This window comes from Fopius arisanus, unplaced genomic scaffold, assembly GCF_000806365.1.
Source record: "Fopius arisanus strain USDA-PBARC FA_bdor unplaced genomic scaffold, ASM80636v1 scaffold00059, whole genome shotgun sequence".
Taxonomy (NCBI): Eukaryota; Metazoa; Arthropoda; class Insecta; order Hymenoptera; family Braconidae; genus Fopius; species Fopius arisanus.
Window position 1 is genome coordinate 1 of NW_011887798.1, and position 23,126 is coordinate 23,126.

Here is a 23,126-nt window from a genome sequence, read left to right on the forward strand (position 1 = left end):
TGTTTGATGAAGCTTTTGTAATTCAAACTGATTTATATTGGCATCATAACATTTATTCCTCTGCCATATATATACATATATGTATATATATATATATATATATATGTATGGAGAAACAAAGAAATTCCCATGTGGTACTCACTCCATCTGTGTGGTTATTCGCTTTTCGTTTCACTGCTACACACTTGCCGCATGAAAACTTTTCCGTACTACTTCTTGGATTTACTACACTTTGTCGAGGCCCTTTCTATGGTTCATGGAGCTCACAAACCCCGGGGTTCTGCAGCAATTCTGTACCTGCCAATTTTGATTTACGCCCACTCGTGGTTACCAAGATTTGCTAGACTCTGGTGACCAAGTTTTCTCTACTTGCCTTCCCCTCCGTTTTCTTTATCAAACTCCATTGATGACTCGTCAGAACCTTCGTCAAACCCGCGTAATAGATTCTCAAGCCGAAATACCAATTTCAAACTCCATTTCCTCCACTAAAGTCATGAATAAGACAATTACACGCCCCTGAATTTAGTTACTTTAAGGGCAACTTTTATTGTAATTAGATCTCCAAAAAGAAAAATCATTTCAGATGGTCTGCAAATGACAAGTTCTTGCAGTAAATGAAAATTAACTTCTCCGTAGATGTGAAATTTTTGGGGAAGATGCTTTTATCCATAGAATTATTTCGTCAACCAACTGTTGATTTTATATATATTCACACCGTGAATAATAAAATAAAAAAATTCTTCAAGTATCTTATTGAACATTCCACGATATTTAGAGGTGTTATCCACTGATCAAATCACTGATTCTATCTGTACTGTAATCACCCGAAATAAGTTCAAGTCACTGGGTCTTTCCCATCCAATGAAAATTTCACGAAAGAAAAATTGAAATTGGGGTCTCATTTTGCTGAAGCTTTCCATAAAACAAAGAAAATCATTTTCTGTGGGCTTTATATAATGTTATAGTCTTTTGTGGTCAATTCTATAGCAGCAGGTATAGAGTTGGGTGAGGTGCGTGCGGGCTACCTACCTTTTGTGAAGCTGCAACCAAGCAGAAACACCCTGTGACAACGAATTCGTTCTAGCATAACTCGAACATCAGTGCTAGACGTTGCTTCGGTGCTCATTAAATTGACTGTACTCGCACCCTTCCCCTGACTTTCCCCTGACTTTCCCCTTTCATGCCCGAAATAACCTCGTCAGATCAAATATATACAGTTTATCAAAGATAATCAGCATTATCCAAAAGTATTTAAGCATTTATTTAGGAGGGTGGATGATGCCAAGCCAAGGGAGAGGCGCCAGAGGAAAATCTCGACTTTGTTCGTGTAATTTTGTAATTTACGAGATTTGGCAGGCATCCAGAACGGACAAGATGAGTATTACACGAGCCTGAGAATGTCCACCACGTTGTTTCCACGCGAATAGGGCACGGAATCCGCCAGAGAAGAACAAGTGACATTAAAAGTAGTGAGTCTCAAAACGGAAGACACGGATGTTCGATTCAATGACACCATTCCTCATTCCTTCCAGTGAATTATTGTTTAATTTCAATGGAAACCACCTCTCTCCATTAATTCCAAATAATTGACATTTAGCCACAATTTTCGTTTTATGGGTCATTAGAGATATTTCAATTTATCTCAAGATCGATTTAATTTTGACTTTTTGTTACTTTCTGTAAGTGAGTTTGGAGTGTTTGCTTTGGTTTGAGGAGTGAGGGAATGGAGAATGAAGGAAAACAAAGACAAAGCTTTGAAAAGATAACGCGTGGCGTGATGAAAAAAATGATTTCTCCAGGGTCGAGCGAATCGTTGGTTGTCTCACAGATCCGCAATGTCCGGAGGGCTATTTATTATATAACCATGTGGCTTTTCGAAGGATAATCACGTACACTGCTATTGTTTCGCCTGTGCTATAGACTCTGCCACGTGACATGAATTTTCAGATGATAACATGGTATGGTATATGGGCAGTACTTGCTCTTGCCTCATCTCGGCTTGACCCCACTGTTAACAACATTTCAACTTGAATTTCTTCACTGGGCATAAATAATTTTTTTGAGCATTGATTAATGGTGAGTTATGGAGATGCCTTAACTACACTCTGATATAATCCCGTACACTCATGACAATTGCAATAGATGTAACGGCTGACTTGTCGGAAGTGCCGCAACAATTCAAGCAAGACAATGCCTTTCCGTTAAATCCAATGAAACTTTACCATGAATGAGGATAGATGGTGAGGGGCTGGAGGGAAGATTGGTTGGATGTAGGAAAGTACGAGAGAGATGGATAAAATAGAAGGGGAAGCACAGTAAACGCGTTTGGAGGGTTCTAGTCTGCCTGAGGAGGTGCGGTCTTGCGGTTAGTTCGGAAGCGTTTCGCGGTGGTAACTCGAAGCGAGGCGTTCGCCATGATGGAGACGAAGCACGCCACTCGGTTCAAACTTTCGACAACCAAGTGAGGGTGTTAAGGTAAAAAACTAGAGGCAAAATTCCAATACGCCTGCAACCCCTGCAACACCTGCAACACCTGCAACCCCTGCAACACCACTTAAATGTCTTGATAATGTATCATCAAATTGATGCACTTTTCCAAAATCATAGACCATCATAAACCACGGAAACAATGTCACGAGATATAAATATATAATAACTATATGGCATCAAGAGGATGTTGGATAAAATGATTGCATCTCTGGGATTTGAGTGCGGAAAAAGAAAAGCGTAAAACGAACGTGGAGGAGTAGAAGTACAGCTCCTCTCTAAATCCGGCAAGCTATCTTTGGGCCTTTATCTTTACGAGCGTACTTATCGGCTTTGAAATCGAGTATGAATCTCTCGCAAAGCCTCGAAAGAACCGTATCGTGAGTATTCGGTATTCACCCTTCGGTCTTAAAACCAAAATCATGGCGTCTGTTTTCTCATCACTCCATGTTTCCAATCAAATTGGATACTATATTATAGCATACTCGATATCGATAATGTGATTAAAATTTGGAAGAAATGTAGGGTAAAAATATAGTGTAATTGTATCGTTGATTTTGATGAGAGGCAGCAAAGCAACAAGAATGGTAAAGATTCCGATAAAAGCAGCATTGAAGTGCAGGAGAGATATAGGTAGGGCAAACCGAGGAGAGAAAAATAAGGAGGAAATTCCACGGGGCAAGAAAGCTGTGCGATGTTTGTAATGGTGTAATGGAAAAAGTTGAAAGAAGGAAAGATAGAGTACACCGGGAGAAGAAAATGGCAAAGTATAGGGTGGAAGAGGTAGAGGACAGAGCTCGGTGCGGACGGCGATAAAGGAGGAATGCACCAACCAACGCCGAGCATGTCCGACCTTTCGGAAGTTTGAGTGAAACGCGTTTAATGCCCCGCTTTGACGTGCACGAATGTTGCTACCTACCTAGCATTATATACCATCGCGTGGTTCTACCTACACGCCCCACGAATTCAGGAAAATCCTGAAACGCCATCCGGCCGGCTCCTCCATGCATCAATGCAAACGTATAAACTTTTCAAGTGCATGTTTACCACTCGGAGAACATGTGGCAAGTCGAGAAATCCTCTTCGCTAAACAAACCATTAAAAGTGGACAAATCGAAAGAGGAAAGATGTTTTATTTGTTTTCATGTACCCCTATCTAAATGCGGGTAACATCCATTAATATAATCTCTATATAAGACATTTACCGGATGGAGGATGAGCATGGTGGAGAGAAAGAAAATCTCTTTATTTTTTATTTTTTTCTTTTCACAAGGGGTGCTGCTTGGGGGGTGCATTTCCTGGGCTCGCAATAGATATCTAATGGTCACTCGTGTGGCTTCTCACCACCGTCTGACCGGCAGATTATAAGCTTACTTTGGCTAAAGGGTAGCCTAGTTGGATTATTTCCATGCGCAAACCAACGATCGGCCCAAACTGATATCATGATATCCCTCTACTCCTATCCCATACCCTAATCACCATAAATAAGTAACAAAGTACTTTGCAATATTAATCTTTCAGCTGAATATTCCACTGAATATTAAATTAAAATATAAACATTGTTGAATTGATGAAAAAAATGAACAATCATCAGTATGTATAAATAAATGAAAAGTACTTAGCAATATTATAGAGAAGAGGGTAGCGGATTTTCAAATTCACCTAAGAGGTGATACCAATACCGAAAGAAAGACAATGAAACGTATACCGAGACATATCCGAGGCTAGCCCAGGGGAAATTTAACATGGCAGTGGTAAAGCCGATGTTTCAGACGCTTGCTTTGGTGTGCAGGCAAACGAGACCGACTCTTCAGGGTGTACAACAGAACGACTGGTGGAGAGTACAATGTAGAGAATGACAAGTATGACATCCTAGGCTAGACCACAGAATAGTTACCATGTATAGGTTGATACGAGTAAAAGCATTTCATGCCCAACCTAACATCATTAACGTTAAATGAACCCTTCTCCCTTTCCACTCTAACAATAATGATTTTGTGTTCTCGACGTGTTTCGCGGACTTGAACTTTCCAACTGCCACCAATTTTGCAGACGAAAAATAAAATAAAGCAACGAAGCGACAGAATCGTATAAATGCTAGGGCACTTTATGTAGGTTGAAGTGAACACGCATTGGCGATAACGAGACCCAGTGGCTAGTGAAAAGACAAAGGGAAACCGCTTTCTTCAAGGGAAAGAGTTGATATTAGTGATCGTGATAGCAGACAGGCACGTACACCCAATCCACAGCCCAACACCGTCCACCTCTCCATATGTATACGTACAATATACACAGCCATATACATATATATGTATAATCCTTGGTTAAATTTTCGCCAACGCGGCACCATCATTTCTCCACATTTTCTTTCGTCTTTTTCTTCACCCTCTCTTACTGCCCCATTTTCCTAGTCACAACACCGGGATATTATGCCACGAAACTATTTTGCGTCGCAGTAAGGCCCGTCAGTGCACGAGAGCAAACTCAGCTGCTGCTGCTGCTGCTGCTGCTACCTTGAACTTTTCTATGTTCCACTGTATAAACCATATACAACACGAAATGCCTTCATTTTTGCACCGCGTTGCACACATTTTTTTCTACCCACTCTCATTTCAATTATTTGAAATAATCATATTGACAGGATTATTTTTTGTTACAGGACCGGCACTTCAGGCAAGAGCAGTACTTGATGGTTTAGCAGAGCTGCCATGTGACATACGGCCACCGCAGCCAAACGATTCAGCAGTCTTAGTTGTGTGGTACAAAGCTTCAGAGCGTCTACCCGATATTACCCCAATTTATAGGTGAATTTGATATATTAATTGAGAGAAAAAAATTAATAGTTGGGTGAATGTAATACATGTGTCAAGGTGGCCTAATGTTCTGTATGAGGCATGATTGTGTGTGTGTCTGTCCGTATAGTGTAGGATTATACAGAGAATTCTGGTTGTGACACGTGAATGCAAAGAGCTGCGCGTGACGAGAATAGGGGTTGACCTAAACCCATACAGGATATACAAGAAATGAAAGTGATCGCGTACAAGCACAGAGTTAACATACCATTGAAGAATTCAATCGAATGCGATTTTTGTAATAACATCTGCATCGATTTTCATGGAAATTATCGAAATGCCGAGTGCACATGCGAGTGCTGTGATTTTTATTGACATAACAATTGTCATCAGGCAATAAAATCATTTTAACATTGTGGGTGAGCCACATGTCTGTGTCCCTTGAAGCATGAAGGAAGAGAAGACGAGGTTAATCCGGTAATTTCTCGGCGAACGCCACCATCTTCCGCCAGACGGAAAGCCACCGGATGCGATAGCAAGCACAAGCAAGACTCCCAAATCCTTCATCCACTGGGTACTACCTTCATTCCCATATACATGCTTCCACATTTCAACTGTTATGTTTATCTCATGTTTGTATGCACATTGGATAATCCCCGTCATAACATAACACAACATCATTTTACTTGCAAAAATTCATTTTCATTTCCCCTTAAAATATGTTGACAATTCCATTTTGAATAAATTAAAATGATAAAATTAAATGTTCTCGCTGTTTGTAATCATGAACTGTATTATTTCGCATTCTCTGAGTGTGCTCATGTTATACAAGAGTGAATTACAATTTTATACTCGTATACATATGCAGGAATACTTGCACCGACCATAAACGCGGGGGTATTCATCGTTGACGACCATAGTAATCCACATTATCACGTATAATCGTTGCTATATAATATGCGCAGTTATCATTGTGCATCCTAAAATAATATATCAAATAATATATATATAATTGGAGTGTTCAATAAATTCGTTTGAATTTTGGCGGAATAATTCTTGCGATCCCCTATAATGAAAACGCATCCGTTACATTTAACAACAATTTGACATAGAAGCTGTGGAGACAACATAGGCTGCATGGAGGAATCTCGGAATATAGAACATGCGCGAGTGCACATGCTAGTTAAATAAATTATTCTCCTTCTAATTACGCGAAAAAGAGTGGAGAGTCAGTGGCAGCGGTAAGCATGCAGTCACTGAGCACAACCAGCAGTAATAAGGGCGTTCGAGGGGGACTTGGAGATGAGAAAATGGAACAAAGCAAAGAGAAAGAGAGAAAAGAAAAAAAAAAAAAAAAGAAAGTACACGAGCGTCCGAGTTTACGACCAACCTTTATCTCTCCAACTTTCTTCCCTTTTTCCAGTTTACCAAAACCTTCCATATACCTTCCATATACCACCCTCCTCCCCTCGCTGCGCACTTGTCACCGCAACTTGAACATGATTGCACCAGACTAGTTTTTTTTATTATTAATATTTTATTTTGCTTCATTAATCCTTCGATACCAATCCCAAAAATATGTGGAAAATGTTTAAATCCATTCCACCAATTCCTCTGACAGGGCGAGACAATAGAGTGGAAATGTGAAAATACATGTGTATTTCACAGCGGAGGAGAGTCGAGAGTCTCTGATATGTATGTATAGCCATGGGTCGCAATTCTCGTGATGTACAGTTCAGTGGTCCAAATCAAACGAAACGGAAACTTCAACCCGTCCAACTCACTTTATATACAGAATCCGTGAACTGCACTGCCTTCCTACTCAATCCACCACTCCATCTCCAGCAGCGCCTATCCAATCCCACATGCATTATCAATAATCCGCAACACATATTTTTTTTTATATTCCCTGGCATTGGAATTATCTGATTATCACAGCTGCTTAGAATTAAAAATAAAAATAAACATGGTCTTCTTGTATATAAGCGGACTCTCGTATATCTTCAACTTCACCTCTCCCTCTCTCTCTCCCTCTCAAGTACAGCAATGTGAGTTGAAAAGTAATATACAGTACAGTTGAACTCCCAGTGCATCATCGTTGTCGTTTCTCTCAGAGGGACTACACGAAATTTCCAAGGAACTTAATCACGAGCTCTGTTCTGTAACCCCGAGGGATGTGGCAAGGATCGCAGCAGTTTACACGTCCGGGCGACGATCTCACCAAGTAAGGGACTGGATAGTATTATAACTCTTGTTACAGCAAGGAGAGAGGAAACTGTTAATTTCTCAATGGGAGTGTTCAACCTACTCTTTCCTCTACTACTCTTTTCATTTTTTTAATTATCGAGTTATATTGTTGAACGATTAAGGGCCGTTCACCATCGATAAAAGTCTTCCTCGAAGGTTTCGGGATAACCGCGGTTACATAATAAATTCAATTGCCAGAAATTGCCAGGTCAGAATTGCTAATAGTATTTCAACAATTCAAATATATAATAAATTGCATGACCACAAAATTGATGAGAAATAAAGGTCGAAATTCAGGTCATTAAATTTTTTTTTTTTGTCCCGAGTTTATTCTCCTCCTTCTATTTTTTCCTAGACTCGGCGAAGTAATTACGAGGGAGTAATTATTCGACGTTATACCTGGTTGGTGGAGCCGTTGGTGAAGTTGAAATCGATCCACTAGGAGAAATGGGACAACGCCAGTAACCGCGACACGACACAGCTGAGTGCAAGAATCGTTGAGTGAAAAAGAAAAAAAAAAAGAAATGAAATGGCGAAGAAAAACGAAACAGATAGATATGGGCGTTCATTGACATTTTCTTTTTGCGTATTTATTTTCCATTTCTTCTCAGTGAGTTCGGGCTCGCATCGTCTTCCGCCTCTCTCCATTTGCACAAGAGGCATGCAACGGGAGGATTTTTACAATAGTGCGGGTGATATAGCGCGAAGGAAGTGGCCCCTCTATATATCGAGCGTGGAATACTCGAGACAGCGTTGAGCAGCGATGCGCGAACAACCTATATGAATAATGTATACTTCAAAATCTATGTTTGTGTGTTTGTCCACAATAACTACCTTGCATAAACCAAAAAAAAAGTAACTTCATTCTGCAATCTGCAAATAAGCATAAAGTAAATGTCTCAAGCCATATATGAGTAGCTAATAGAGACTTTACTACGCGTAAGTAACCACTTTTACGGGGTTAAATTAATTATGGGTATGTGAAAGTGGGAGAGGAATGGAGATGGCCAAACTTAGTACTCTGGGTAGAGATCCTAAGCGTCAGACGGGTAGTCATAGTCTTAAGTCGACTAACGAGTCTAGCTCAACTTATCTCTGCATGTCTCTCTCCCTTTCTCTCAGCCTGTTACCACTCGTTACGACGTAGATGTTGAGGTGAATAACATACAAGAGCCAAAATATACTTACACACCTTCAAACGCCATATACATATGATAAACACTTGGCTACAGATGGAGAACTTTACTGCCATATACACTATCCTCCTTCGTATCCACGCCCAATTCTGATTATTCGGTTATTTGTACACGAGAGAGGAAGATATATATCACTTACCCAACGAAAATGGTCAAAATGCAAATTACTCTGGAATTTAAGTCGTTAACTGCAGACATTCAACTCCATTTGTTAGCATCCTCGGGATAAATTAAAATGATCCTAGGTGAAAATAAAAAAACCACCTGGAGCAAGTACATCTAATATTTACTAATAAATAAATGAAAATTGAAAGAGTAATTGGAGCGGAGCATTGAACAATTGGAACAAGCCTAATATATTTGTGGAGAGATGAGTCATGGGGAGGCGAATATTTAATGAATATGCTAATGGTTTTGAGGAAGGTGTACATGGGGGGATGAGAGTAGATATAAAGAGGTGAGGATAAAAATAGTACGGGGAAAACGGTGGTTGCAGGAAGTGGTGCGAGGAAACTCAACGACTGGGAGAATATCTGGTGGTGGGCGTCGTGAGTGGAGTACCAACGCAGAAATTGGGGGCTGGTACTCTACAGCTGAAGAGGGTATTGAGGATGGTGAGGATGGTGAGGTAAAGTGAGGTAGAGGAAAAGAGGTGACGCCGTCGCATCGGGACTGAAGCGCAAATGTTCGTCGTCGATTTCACGAAATCGATATAGGGTCGCTCGGATACCTCGGATGTGCTTCTCCCAGGGCACTGAAAGGAGGCGAAACTCCCTGAAGAGGTGAGCAGAGAGTGAGAGAGGAAGAGAAATGGTGAAGGAGGTTGAGGTTGAAAACGGCGTGGGTTAATTGAAAATCGCAGGATACTTGAGAGAGAACAACCATCGACCGGAGATCGCTTCTCAACGAATCCTCCTAGTGTATTTCTCTTTGCTCCCAGGGTGAACAATTACAGCAGCAAAAATTCTCCTGTACTACCATCCTACTTTTTTTTTTTTTTTCACTTCCCACAGCCATCGCCTTCCCTATCACCCATTAAAAATGCCACCATTCAATTGAGCAACTACTTTAAAGTAAAATAAAAGTCTTCCTAAATTTTCATTTATGATCATCTTACCATATGTTGAATGTCTAAAATAGCCATACATATATTTTGCATCAAATATATCGAGTGAAGTGAAGGAATGTGCACATTACGCAACTTGTACATTTGGTCCTTCAATATTCATTCCTTCCCCTCAATCGAACCTTTTCCATAACCACTACATTAACACCGTATACAAGCGAACAATATATATATATATATATATATGTATATCATCGTAGAGCCTGTCGTGTGATGCACGAGAGTTTGAGTTCAAGTTGAGTTCTCGCGCGTACCTGCAGCACGTAGTCCATACAATTTAGATTGGATCGCTCCTGACGCTGAGATCTAAATGCCGAGAACATATCCCCACCGGTAATTGAAAATCGTGGCCGTGGCAAGCTATCCTGGCGTTTGGGAAGCCTTGGCAAAGTGACTGAGAGAGATGAAGAGAGAAATAACAGTCACGAGCCGAATTTGGGTGGCTTTCCAACGGAAGCATTCACTATAAAGACCGAGCTTAGGTCAAAATTCAGAACAGTTAGTTATCTCCAATACATGTCAATTTTCGGATTGAGTCAATTGAGTAAAAGTTCATTTTCACCAATAAATTCCAATGTACTCGGATAAAAGGAAGATAAAGAGAGACAGTTGACCGGTGTTGCAAATTCAAACGCGGTGTCTGACTCAACAACGAATGTTCTACTTAGAGTGCAGTAAAGACCAAGTGAAAAGCGAGTATTTACGGTTTCCGACATCGGCGTCTTTCGTCGAGTACAATCGGCCAATATGTTCCATATAGGAATTACTCAGCTTGGAAAGTACTTCATGTATGGTCGAGTGCATAGATCATTAATATTCGGATTTGGTATTCCAATGCCGGATTTATAGCTGGAGCATACAGCCGAATGAATGATTGTCGAATGGCGTGCACCGATATCTTTATTTTTTTTTTCTTCAACTGGTACATCTGGTGTCTTGAACAATAGCCCATAGATATACTTTTTGTACTTTTTCTCTCTAGATTTTTAATGGAATTAAAATTCTATTTCCGATTAATTTAGTCAATATTTTTTAACTCTATGTGGTTGTTGTTGGCAAAGGCGGTAAAAATCGTAAAAAGCTGTGCATACGAAGGGATAAAAATATTGGAATTCACCGGGCCGCAAATTGAAAAGTGATAGTTGTAATAATAAACACAGTAGTAGAATTTATGAAGCCTGTACCGTCTGGTATGCCTGTAACGTCACAGCAGTACCAGCTTGTCGCATAGTCTGCGTGTCTGCTTTTCGGTACGAATATCACCGGAAACCCATCGTGTATCTAAATTGCAGGATAAAGTTTCACACGTCCATAACAGGACGCTGTGGAATTTACCGTGAGTCGAAAGCCTCTCGTAGATTCTCTACCCGAACATTACGCCAAGTATGAGAGACAAGCATAGACAAAGCTTACACACATATAGATAAACATGTACACGCAAATCACGGTTATTCCCTAAATTTTCCAGACTTTACTGAGAGTGAAATTAAAAAAACAACATCAAATAATGCAATTTAATAACAATTTTTATAATGACCGCACACCATTTTGACACTTTCCATCTATAATGGAAGTTTTAACCGAAAAAAAAAAGCGAGCGATATCCGCGGAACAATACTGATGGAACAAACAAAATACTGAAGACGTACCTTGGATGCGTTGGATGACTGGTCTGTTCAACCTCAAAACCTTTGATGCGAGCCAATGTTTGAGTTCATGTAGAATATGTATAGAAACGTGAAAATAGAGATGAAACGTCCATTGAATACGATAGGAATGACACACATTGGGATTTCTGTACTAGGTATATGAGAGAGTTTGCATGTGCAGTTGTTGGCAACTGGTCTGCCATGTGAACATGATCGGACATTCTCGCAACATTTCAATGTAATTCAAAACCACGAAAATTGTGTTGAGCGTTCAGTGCATGCCACAGTCCAATCGAATTATCGAGAGTTAACTTGTATACTGACTCTTTGACTCTTCCTATCATTCCTATTTATCATTTTGGTTATTCATTGGAATTTTATCATTTCAGCTATGACATGAGGAGCAAACACACGGAAAAAGCTACACATTGGAAAGATAAAGAGTTTCTCAATGAGAGGGCTCACTTTAGGACAGCCACTGAACCTGCTATTCTCAATATTAAAAGAGTTGAACAGAGGGACGAAGGAGAATATCTGTGTAGAGTAGATTTTGTACGGAGTCCAACGAGAAACTCCAAAATTTATCTCACTATAATCGGTGAGTGGCCTCATTCTTTAATTTTCGATTTTTTTTTGGCTTTTTTTTTTCATTTCCATTAAAAAGAGGAGTGTAGTCAAATATTTTCCTTTCATTTATGAAGAAGATATATTGTACAACTTGAAAAAGAATAATGGAGACGTGTGAGCTTGATGAAAGGAGAGAGAAAAAATACATACAGATTTATTTGTCAATTTTATCTGTCGTATGACTCGGGGGAAATTATATAATATGCGGCATGTATACTTCATTGCAATATTCAGTATGGCTATTGATTATGTGTATATATAAATGCATATTGAGGAGAAAAGGCCGGGTTCCAGGCAGACTGAGCGCTTTCTCCCTTCGAGTTTATTAAGTGGATGTCTCGCGTGATTACTTCGGTACTGTGAATTCCAATCAACGTCATGAGCCAGGAGTCGATGAGGTGGTTCGAGTTATGAGGCTTCAACCAACATTATTCGCACCGCTGATCAATGAAAAAAACATTGAGAAGACAATCTGACACACTCACTACAATATTTAGTGTCTAATCTGAAAATATCTCTAAATTATCAAATTAATCGTCATAATCAGTCAATTAATCAGAGACTAATTGGAATGGGCTTCTATTCGGGGACATTGCTAATTTATTAGTGATCAATAGTCCACTTATTTCGAATGGGGGCATGTGTGACGATTGAAAGACCTATGAATCAATGTCTTTTTCAACTGGAAAGTGCTGGAATAATAAAACGAAAGGTACAAGAGAGAAAGGGGAGCTCGTCTGACTTGATGGGGTTTTATACAGGTGTTCGTGGTTGGTTCAACTTCACTCGTTCCTGATCGTGCACGCCAGACACGTGATAGCAAAATGTCAGGAGGATTTTAGACGTCCCCACGCGTCGGTATTCGTTTCCTTGACGTGTACTTTCTGCTCATCAACGTGTCAGTTGATTGTTCATCTTTTACGAGTTATGTTCGATGATCATTATTAATGCATAAATTCATGATGGAAATTCGTATTCTCATTAAGTAAATGGCACATTGTCTTGATTAATCTAGATATGGCCGGCTATAAAGAATATTTAGATAATCTATTATTTTTTATTCATCTATTTGTTTTAGTGCCACCTCATAAGCCGAATATCATAGATGAACATGGAAAAACTGTCTCGACAATTGCGGGGCCATACGAAGAAGGGGGAAGCATGCGGCTCACTTGCCTTGTTTCTGGAGGTTAATTATTTTTCTTGTAACAACATATTCAACTTGTTGATAATTTCCCGTTAAAATTAATTTAAAAATTAATGAATTTATTATATGACGTAGGGCGTCCAGCACCGACAGTCCGATGGTGGCGAGGTGAAACACTTCTAGAGTCTAGAGATGAGCCTGGTGAATTTCCAGCTCTACGTAGAAACACTTTAATCGTTACTGAGCTGACAAGGGCGGATTTGCATGCCGCTTTCACTTGTCAGGCTTCAAATAATAACATCAGCCAGCCAGTTTCAGCCTCAGTTACCATTGAGATGCACTGTAAGTATATACAGAATAAAATACGTGCTTCTCCTTGTTAACTTGTCCACATGAGAATGACAATTTATTATCTAAGTATATCTAAAAACTCACAACGTCCCAATAAAGTCCACTCAGAAATTGAAATTGAACAAAGTAACATGGAATATAATGGAGATTATAGATCACGGGTGGGGAAGAGAGAGAAAGAGGAAAGCAGAATGGAAGTCCTCGAGTTAATGCATCATCGTCCAGCCAAGCAACCAAACCATCTTCCCACTCCCTAACCATCCACCCACCTAATCGAGCTTGACTAATTAGAGGCCAGTCGGCTGGCATAATGGAGTCAGCCCAGCGAAATTGGCTAACGCTGGGCCTGATTTACAGACGGAGAGCGTGGAAATTGTAATGCCTACGAGTTGCTGCTCTTCAGCCATCCCTCTCTCTCTCTCTTTGTCTCTCTCTCCACCACTCCTCTTTTCCACTCATCTAACCTCACCACGGACCCGTGGTTCAGTGTTCACCACATACCCTTTATCCCAACCAGCCCTATGACCAGCCCAACATCATATCAGTTGTAAATCCATACGACCTCCACTCAAACTCAATCGAAACTACTGTCTCCAAATCTCCAAATATCTCCCACACTGAGCATATATACTCTTTAGTTTATATTTCTTCCATTTAATGAGTGGTTATACATAGAACGAGACAAGTATGAATTTCGTACGAACCGGTAGATTGTGCTCCTAAAGCCCTGGATACTTTCAGCACAGCACCACCACCACCACAACAACAACAACAACAACAATACCAACACCAAAAGGCATTAAAAAATGTAAAAAGAAAACTTGGAGTAGACGACTGAAGGCACTAAATATACATTTCCTTGCCACCCCTTGTCAGAGTTGTTGGAGAGTGTCTGGCATGACCCCCAACTCATTCACTTGGACTCTTCTGTATCGTGTCGTCCTTTTCAGCCTTCACCCTTCTCTCCTTTTTGTGTTTTTCTCAATGTATATGTGTATTATATTTCTTCTACATGCACCATTGCTTTTACTTGTGTTAAACTCTCCCTTTCTTGTTCTTAGATGTACTAGACTTTTAATTCCGAATTTTCGCTCAGCAGGGAAATCAATTTATTTAAAATTTCAAATTTTAAAACACACCTCAATTGTATATTCTCTGCAAATTAATTATTTCCTAAATATAACCCCTCGCAAATTAATGACAAAAAATATCGTGTGCTCGTGATTTATGTGAACGAAGGATTGCGTAGCATCACGTCATACTCAGTCCCCGTAAGTCTTCAGGATCGTAAAATTTAGCAGTCGGTACAGTACTTTTTATTATGCATCACCCGAATTTTACGGTGCTCTGACATTGAGCCCCTTTTACTACGCAGCACCAGATTTTTTTTCCGCGATTTCACCACAAATATTCTTATATTTTCCTCCTCCATGCAAAAGAGTCTTCTATATACATATATATATATATAATGAAGAAAACCTTGGTTTATAGAAATAGTAGTTAGACGGTGCATGCATTCAGTATAGTGGTAATAAAGAGCAAGGACTCGCTGATTAAAACACGACGGAAGCAGCGAACCAAAGAGAAAAAAAAAAAACTTCCGTGAATTAAGCCCCGAAGTATTTTCAATTCGCAATAGCAATAAGTTTAACGCCCTCCGCTCATTCGTTACCTTTTTTCATTGTTGTTATATTCTGGCTGTTCCCTCACGGCACCTCATGTTCCCATCTATTCTCAACCCTAAGTGCAATTTTCTTTTCTCTTTACATGGCTAAGACTCTCTGGAATAATTATTGTCTGTTGGTTGGATTTTAATCGAACTTCAATATTCTCTTTTCCGAGGATACTCGTATTTTCGATCATTTCCACATTGGTATTTTTTCACCCACTTAGAGTCGGACCAATAATTCAAGTAATCGAATCACTCGGCAATCTCCATACTCAATTAACTTTTTATGTAATTAATTGAATTGACATCGCAGAATTGCATCATCATACAAACTACAAAATTCATTAGCTCTCACAACATTCATTATGTGATATTAATATTTTGGGGGAAATAAATTTGCTCCATATGCTTTCACATTTGCCAATTAAATATAAAAGAAAGGAAGAACCCATTAAAAAGGCATTTAATTGTCAGTACAGTCGCTGTGACGTCCGTGATAAAGTCTGAATGAAAAATCTCATCGCCGACTCAATCACAAGACTATCTTGCCCTGCTACCAGGTATACTCTTTTTTTCCCCTCATCATATATAGTTCATATACCCAGGGGCAATTTCCAATCGTCGTCAGACACGTCAGATACGAAAACGAGACATTGGAGAAAAGAGGGTGGTTGGTGCCCCTGCGGTTTGACAAATAGGCCTTTTCATGTGGCGGGTAGTTAAGTTCCCCGAGGGTTGAAAAAAAAAGTCAATCCAACGAGACCTCCAGGAAAATGGACAAAAACATGACTCCATGGAAAAAAAATTCCACTTATTTCTCTGAAAACGAATCCGTTGAAAAATACATTTGTTACATGAATTTAATTATTTTAGAATAATTTTAATCCCAATCTATAATGATTGAATTCTAATGGTTTTTCTTTCAGTACGGCCTCTGATTGTGGAGATTCTCAGTAGTGAACATGCACCATTGAGTGCAGATAGAAAATATGATATTAATTGTAGGACCATGGGATCAAGGCCGCCAGCAAAATTGTCATGGTTCATGGAGGGGAAAATGCTCAAGAACTTTACACAAAAGGTGAGAATGAGCAATGATTAAATTCTTATTTAAGTAGCTCAACTAGTCAATCAATTGATCGTTTTTTTTCTCCTTGAAGAACCGTCGAGAGCGTAACAGGAAAATAATGATTCGGTTTTTTTTTTTAATTCCCGTAATTGCTTCTCATTATCCCCACATTACGCATCCTCTCATCGAATATTCTCCAACATTCCTATCTGGTGGATTATTGGATAAAGGTAAATTAGGGTTAAGTGAGGTTTTGTAAGGTAGCAGGTGTCGAAGGTTTTGACGCAGGTTGAGAAAAAAAAAAGGATGAAAAAATAGTGGGGAGGTGTATGGAAAGATAGAGGGAGAAGGGAATAGTGTGGGCTACTTTGATCGTTGCTCGAAATCACTGGCATTAAAGGTGGTATCGGTATTTGCATCGTTGCCATTAGCGTTCAGCTTGAACACGCCATGGTGCAATTACTGAATAGCCCGATGCTTTCGTGATGCCGCTTCTCGCCACACTGGCCTCCTCCTATTTTTCCCTCACCTACCCGCGACTATTTTTTTATTCCTCACCTTTCTCCCAAAGTCCCTACATATCGCGCCATCAACAAAACAAAAAAATGGTCTCATTCGAGTCCCCAAGAGGACTTGACATCTGATATCAATTAAAAAGTCATCGCCGATGTCATTGACGGCTGTAAAATACTCTTCAAATACCCATTCATTACAGGTTTCCGAGGATAGTAATATGACAATGTCAACCTTAACATTCACCCCAACTCGAGAGGAGCACGACAAATTGATCACGTGTCGGGCTGAAAACCCCAATGTCGAGGGTGGACTCGAGGAGGACACATGGAAGCTCAATATTTTTTGTAAGTCTTTCACAACAAAAAAAAAAAAACAACATGGGAAAAATAAAATGTATACAAAAAGGGGGGGGGAGATATATAAAAAAAGAGGACAAAAGGAGAAGAGAGAGGAAGGGGCCTTGGAGGCTGGCTCGGATGGGTATGAATTTTCAGGATGGGCCGATAGACATTACGTGGACAAAAACGGGAATGTAATCGAAATAACGAGATGTCAACGGTAGAAAATGGAATGTACCGGAGATCGGGATTTATTCGGCCGGGTCCCCGGCGGCAGGAAACGCGACGAGTGCGACAGGATCGCGTATACACCCTCCCCCACTCCCCCGGTCATTTTTTTTTCCTTCCACTCTTTTCCTCTCTGCTACCTCCCTATATATCTACCAAAGGGGATTGAAGGGAGAGGGAGAGAGAGAGAGAAAGAGAAAGAAATGAAATGGAATGAAATGAAATTTTGGCATTGTGTCGAATTCGGTTGGAGAAAATGAAAAACACTCTGATGAATATGACACACGATTTAGACCTAGCTCACTGGGACTAGTCTGTGGTTGAGGTATGATGGTTTCACGGATTTCAATGAATGCAGATAGTGATTTTCACATTATCAATTTCAATCAATCTTGAAAAATGAAGTTTCTTCTATAGAAACAATATAATAAGTCATATCTCACCACTTGTCACTCGATAATTTTACACTTTTTGTGTTCTCTCTTTGAAAAGAGCAATGTTTTTTCACCAACTGATATGAGTTATCTAAGTCTATCACTTATATGAATAAATATATTTTTTTACTGGGGATATTTACGGCGATATGTTGCAGTTGTGCCAATATTAAAACTGGAGCTGGGTTCCAAGATGAATCCCGATGACATTGAGGAAGGGGATGATGTCTACTTTGAATGTAAAGTTCGAGCTAATCCAGAAGCATATAAAGTTGTTTGGAAACACAATGTTAGTTGGCATAATCTGTCTCCCAATCGAATTACTCAATTGTTAACAAACAATTTCCTCGATTGCAGGGCATGGTAATTCATAACAATGCAAAAAAAGGTGTCATAGTCCAGCAGTATAGTCTTGCATTACGACAGGTCGATCGTTTTCAAGCAGGTAATTACATGTGCGTTGCATCGAACGTTGAAGGAGATGGTTACAGCGGAATAGTCGAGCTTAAAATTATGTGTGAGTATCCATATTTAAGGGAGGATTAATTTTCCTTTTATGTCGCAAAAGAGACCACCTTTATATTGAATAATTAAATGAATCGACAAATTATCATATTGCTAGCCATAACGAGCTTTCCTCCCTCACCGGTAAAACTATTCTGATACGGAAATAGTTCCTATCGATCTCATGAGAAACACCGGAAACGCGTGACTGTTGTCGAGTTCTATTGACCTGTTTACACATTGTTATACTTTGATCGTTATCCTATAATACAGCCGTTTCCCCAGTCCGTTGATTTCTCCTATATTCACCTTCCAAATAACAACGTAACATTTTTTATGATATATATATTTTTTAATCTCTCTATTTAATGGAAGAAAGAGATTCAATTAGCAAGTTTTGGGTACTTGACGCATTAAATTGTCAGTATAGGTGCAGCTACACATGGACTGGCACAACCCTAGCCAATGTCATTCGCATCAATATTGCCGCGACCGATACCGCGTCCTTTACACTATGGTATATTCCAAAGCGACGAATGTAAATGAGCTTTGGTCACGGTATGGGTGGTGGTTAACGGTAAATTATTAGCGATATTCTCTCCAATGGCGTGAGGATCAATCATCGCCAATTCCATATGATCGGTCGAATTGATCGTGAATATTTTAACAAGAACATTATTACACCTGATTCACGATTAAAAACCTCATTAGGCAATCTAAAAGCCTTTGTATAAAAGAAAATTTTAATTCACATTGCGGGGGAAAAAAAATATCAACCGTATGTTATTTAAAAAAGAGCTCTCAGCATCTCCAGGAGTTTATTCAGAGAGTAAAGTAAAGAATTACTTGTTTCCTTATTCCCAGATAAACCAATTTGTGTACCCGACCAAAAGCGTATATACGGCGTCGCTAGGTTGGAAGAGTCAAAAGTAGCATGTCGTGTGGAAGCTTATCCACCACCAAACAACTTTCGATGGGCATTCAATAATACTGAAGAAATGGTTGATGTACCTCAAGCAAGTTACAAAAATTCAACTCGCCATACGCAAAGTGTTCTTACATACAGGCCCGTAACAGAAATGGACTATGGTACTGTACTCTGTTGGGCAAGCAATACAGCTGGACAGCAGACGAACGCATGTATATTTCACATTATTCCAGCAGGTAATAAATTTTTCAGAATATAAATAAATAAAATCTATAATGCCAATGATATTTACTTTGATGAGGTACAAGGCAACAACACAGCAACAAATAATATTAATTATTAATTAAACTTGGTGAGCATTTCAACTGCTTATACTCTTACAACAAATCTGTTTTATTTGATTTAGGGAAGCCTGAAGCACCTTATAACTGCACTCTAACCAATCAAACCACAGAATCATTATCAGTGGAGTGTTCGGCTGGATTTGACGGGGGTCAGCCGCAAAATTTTTTACTCGAAGTGTACGATCAATATACAGGGATGCTCCAGGCAAATGTCACATCTCGTGATAATGCTGCATTTACAGTGCAAGAGTTAGAACCTGGGAAAGTATTGACTATGAAGATGTATGCATTTAATTCAAAGGGACGAAGTGAATCGACAAAACTCGAAGGTTTTACGCTGAAAGTTGCCGAGAAACAGACTGGTAAGCCTCGTAAGTTTAATTTCCTTTCTCGATATTTATACATGAAGGAAAATGCTTGCGTGTCAAAAATTAAATGAAAAATAGCGGTAAAAGAGAAAAGGAAACATAAAGAATAAATTGGACTTGGCTGAACGACTCTATCCGTCACTTACATACCATCTTTGGTGCGCTTTCATTCCGATTAAAAATTAATTCGCACTCAGGGCCATGACGCTGAGAGCTCCAGAACTTTCTCCAGCTCCCTGGCCAGCCGTTTTTTTTTCCTCTCGGAAAATAATAATAAAGAGCAATAAAGAACAATAAAAAACTCCAAAGAGGTAGAAAGAATGAGTAGAGCCTTGATAGAATTGCAATCAGCGATATATTAGATAATAGCAAAGTAATGAGAGGAGAATTGCCGGATGAGAATGATTTTGTTTAGAAGGTATTTGCACAAGCGCAGTGCGTATATTGTTCACAGGAAGTCCTGTACCATTTGAGATAACACCACTTCTTGGAGTGCTAATTGGAATTGTAGCGGCTTTGCTTCTCATTACTTTCATTATACTGGGAGCATTGAAAATTAGAAGTGATCGACGTGCACATAGACCCGGCGATCTGCCACTGAAAAAAGCAACAGCACCCAGTTCAGAGGATCTCTACGATGCTGATGATAGAAATCCTGATGTTGTTCCAACCAACAAAGGTAATATACTTTATTTAATATTATCATTATTATTTTTATTACAAACAAGCAGAATGCTCAGTGAGAGAATCCGTTGTGTTTATTAATAAGATTCAGATTATCAACTGACGGGCTCAACAGCAGGCACGCCCTTGGCTGTTCAAGTAACACCCGACCAAGTTTCAACAACATCACTGCCTAATCAGCAGACAAATCATTTGCAAGGGCTCTCTGCTTATGCACACAATGACTACAGCAATTATCCAACATTACCCGTGAGTTTCGGATTAACACTGTAAACTTTTGCTCTATAATTGTAGCCAGCTTGAGTGCCCGATTGAAATTTTAGTGTTAAAAAAAAGTGGGAGTCGTATCAGTGACTAGAACGGGCTCCAAATATTTATCGCGTCGGTCTGGTAAGTCTCGATATAGATGCTTTACTCTCTTATGTATAGGGGAAAGCTTTTGTTTTTTTTTTTAATTGCACTCGGACAGAAACCGTCATTTAAAATTTTGTAAATTAAACTTTTGAATTCTTGGATAATCGAACCAGTAATTTGGAGCCCTGCAAGCACCGATATCGATACCAAAACGGATAATGAATGTAATGAAAATGTGACAACTAACTAATGAATGAAAAAAAAAAATGGTATTACAGTTGACCGGAGAAGTAACATACGCTGAACTATGCTTAGCTCGTCCGACAACACTTTCGACAACAGCAGAGACAAAACTAGCCTGTCTGAGTGGGATGGGTGGCTTAGGAGGATTCAATAATAGTAATAATGGGGGTAGCGGTGGTGGGGTTGGTGGTGGTGGTGGTGGTAATGGCGGAAGTGGTAGTGGTGGTGTTTTAGTTGGTGGAAAACCTTATATGAAAGAAGCGACTGTTTATGCGTGTATAGATCATAATGCACGTGCTCCAAAAATAGATCAAATATGCCAATCCACGAAGGCAAGTACTGTAGGTCTTCTTCAAGATACCGGAATTATATCGACGAAACAACATCATCCACGGGAAGTTGTTACCGTTCGCACACCTCTAATATCAACACAAGAAAGCTGCGTATAGGATCGGGATGCCGACGCGCTCGACATTAACGAGTACTACGTATAATCGTAGCTGCGTCGATCATACCGATAAAAATAAAGCATTTGACAGATAAATATTCATCGTACAATTTATCCTGACATTGAAGTAAAAAAATTCTTGCAAAAATATTCCACTTTTTATTGCAGTGTCAGGCTAATCCAATTAGTAGGTACAACACCTAAGGCGCGAGAGTGATTTGCTGTCATCATGAGCATTCGGGGGGAGTCGATAATTTTCTGGCTCAATCATGAACCAACCTGACTGGTCAACCTCATCTTTCATAGTTTTTTATATTTAATTTTCTATTTGCAATAATAAATGAGGGATATCTAATGACGATTCTTCCATGCGCAATAAATCAGTTCAGATACTCCCTGAAATATAAACGTGAATTTTTAACGGGAAATATTATGTGAAACTAAATTGATTGTTTAGACTTCGATTAAAATTTTAAGAGAGTGAGTAATGGTGCGACGTCTCAATGTATGAAAATGTGTTCTCAAATATGTATTGTAAAAGATATTATCTTTAATAATACATTCGTCTTGGGGAGGCTCTCTTTTTCCAATTGTAAATAATGAAGACTGGTTAAAATAGGATTATATAGAAAAAAAAATGTGTCAGTTTTTAAGAAAAACATTGCGAGATGCGATAGAAAAAAGGTATAATAAAAACTGGGCATTTTACATTTTAATCGTTTGCGACGGGTTCGTGATATATTTGTACATGTTTTGTAAATAATAATGAACATAAAAGGAATCCATGGTAAAACTACTGAAATCATAGCTAAAATAATAAACCAAAAACCAACAATATGATAAAGGATGTGGAAAAAAAAGCCCCTCACGAGCGGGCAAATTGCAACGGGTAAATGGTAACGGACAAATCTAGGATAGTAAAAAAGAAAAAAAAAATTAAAAACAAACTCCAAGTGCTCATACTCATTTTTTCGTCAGCAGTCTATCTTGACAAATTTAATGGTTAATAAATTGCGGCGCAGTCTGTATATCCCCAAGCTGTACTCATCCGTGAATCTGAGAACTATGTAGTCGTCTTTCATCCCAAACTCTTCTTCATAATTGTGAGACAAATATATAGGGTTCAAGTGTAAATTAACATTATTTTTTCAAAAAATAAAATTGAAAAAAAAAACGAACAGTTATGTGTAGGCTCTGGCAATTGATATAAGCATTCATCTCACGATAATATCGTATGATTTGTTTAGATTTTAATATTTTCACCAAAGAGCTCTCTACAATATTTTTTCATCCATTTTTTTTTGTTTCTCCTCAACGCACAGTTTGTACTCTTTTCCATCGACCGTATTGCGATGCCATTGAGATGAGAATGAAGTT

General features: G+C 39.2%; 1 protein-coding gene across 1 annotated transcript; it reads left to right on the forward strand.

Annotated features, from left to right (window-relative positions):
* Positions 1–5,146: 5,146 nt before the first annotated feature.
* Positions 5,147–22,922, forward strand: LOC105268561 (nephrin; the record flags this gene model as incomplete). Its single annotated transcript, XM_011308226.1, is given in 13 exon segments — positions 5,147–5,291; positions 11,887–12,095; positions 13,203–13,313; positions 13,407–13,613; positions 16,218–16,372; positions 17,076–17,220; positions 18,035–18,165; positions 18,234–18,393; positions 19,245–19,544; positions 19,715–20,014; positions 20,475–20,699; positions 20,790–20,953; positions 21,337–22,922. Coding segments are annotated over 13 exon segments (2,666 nt in total), but the record flags the coding sequence as incomplete, so codon positions are not given.
* Between the last annotated feature and the right edge of the window lie 204 nt (positions 22,923–23,126).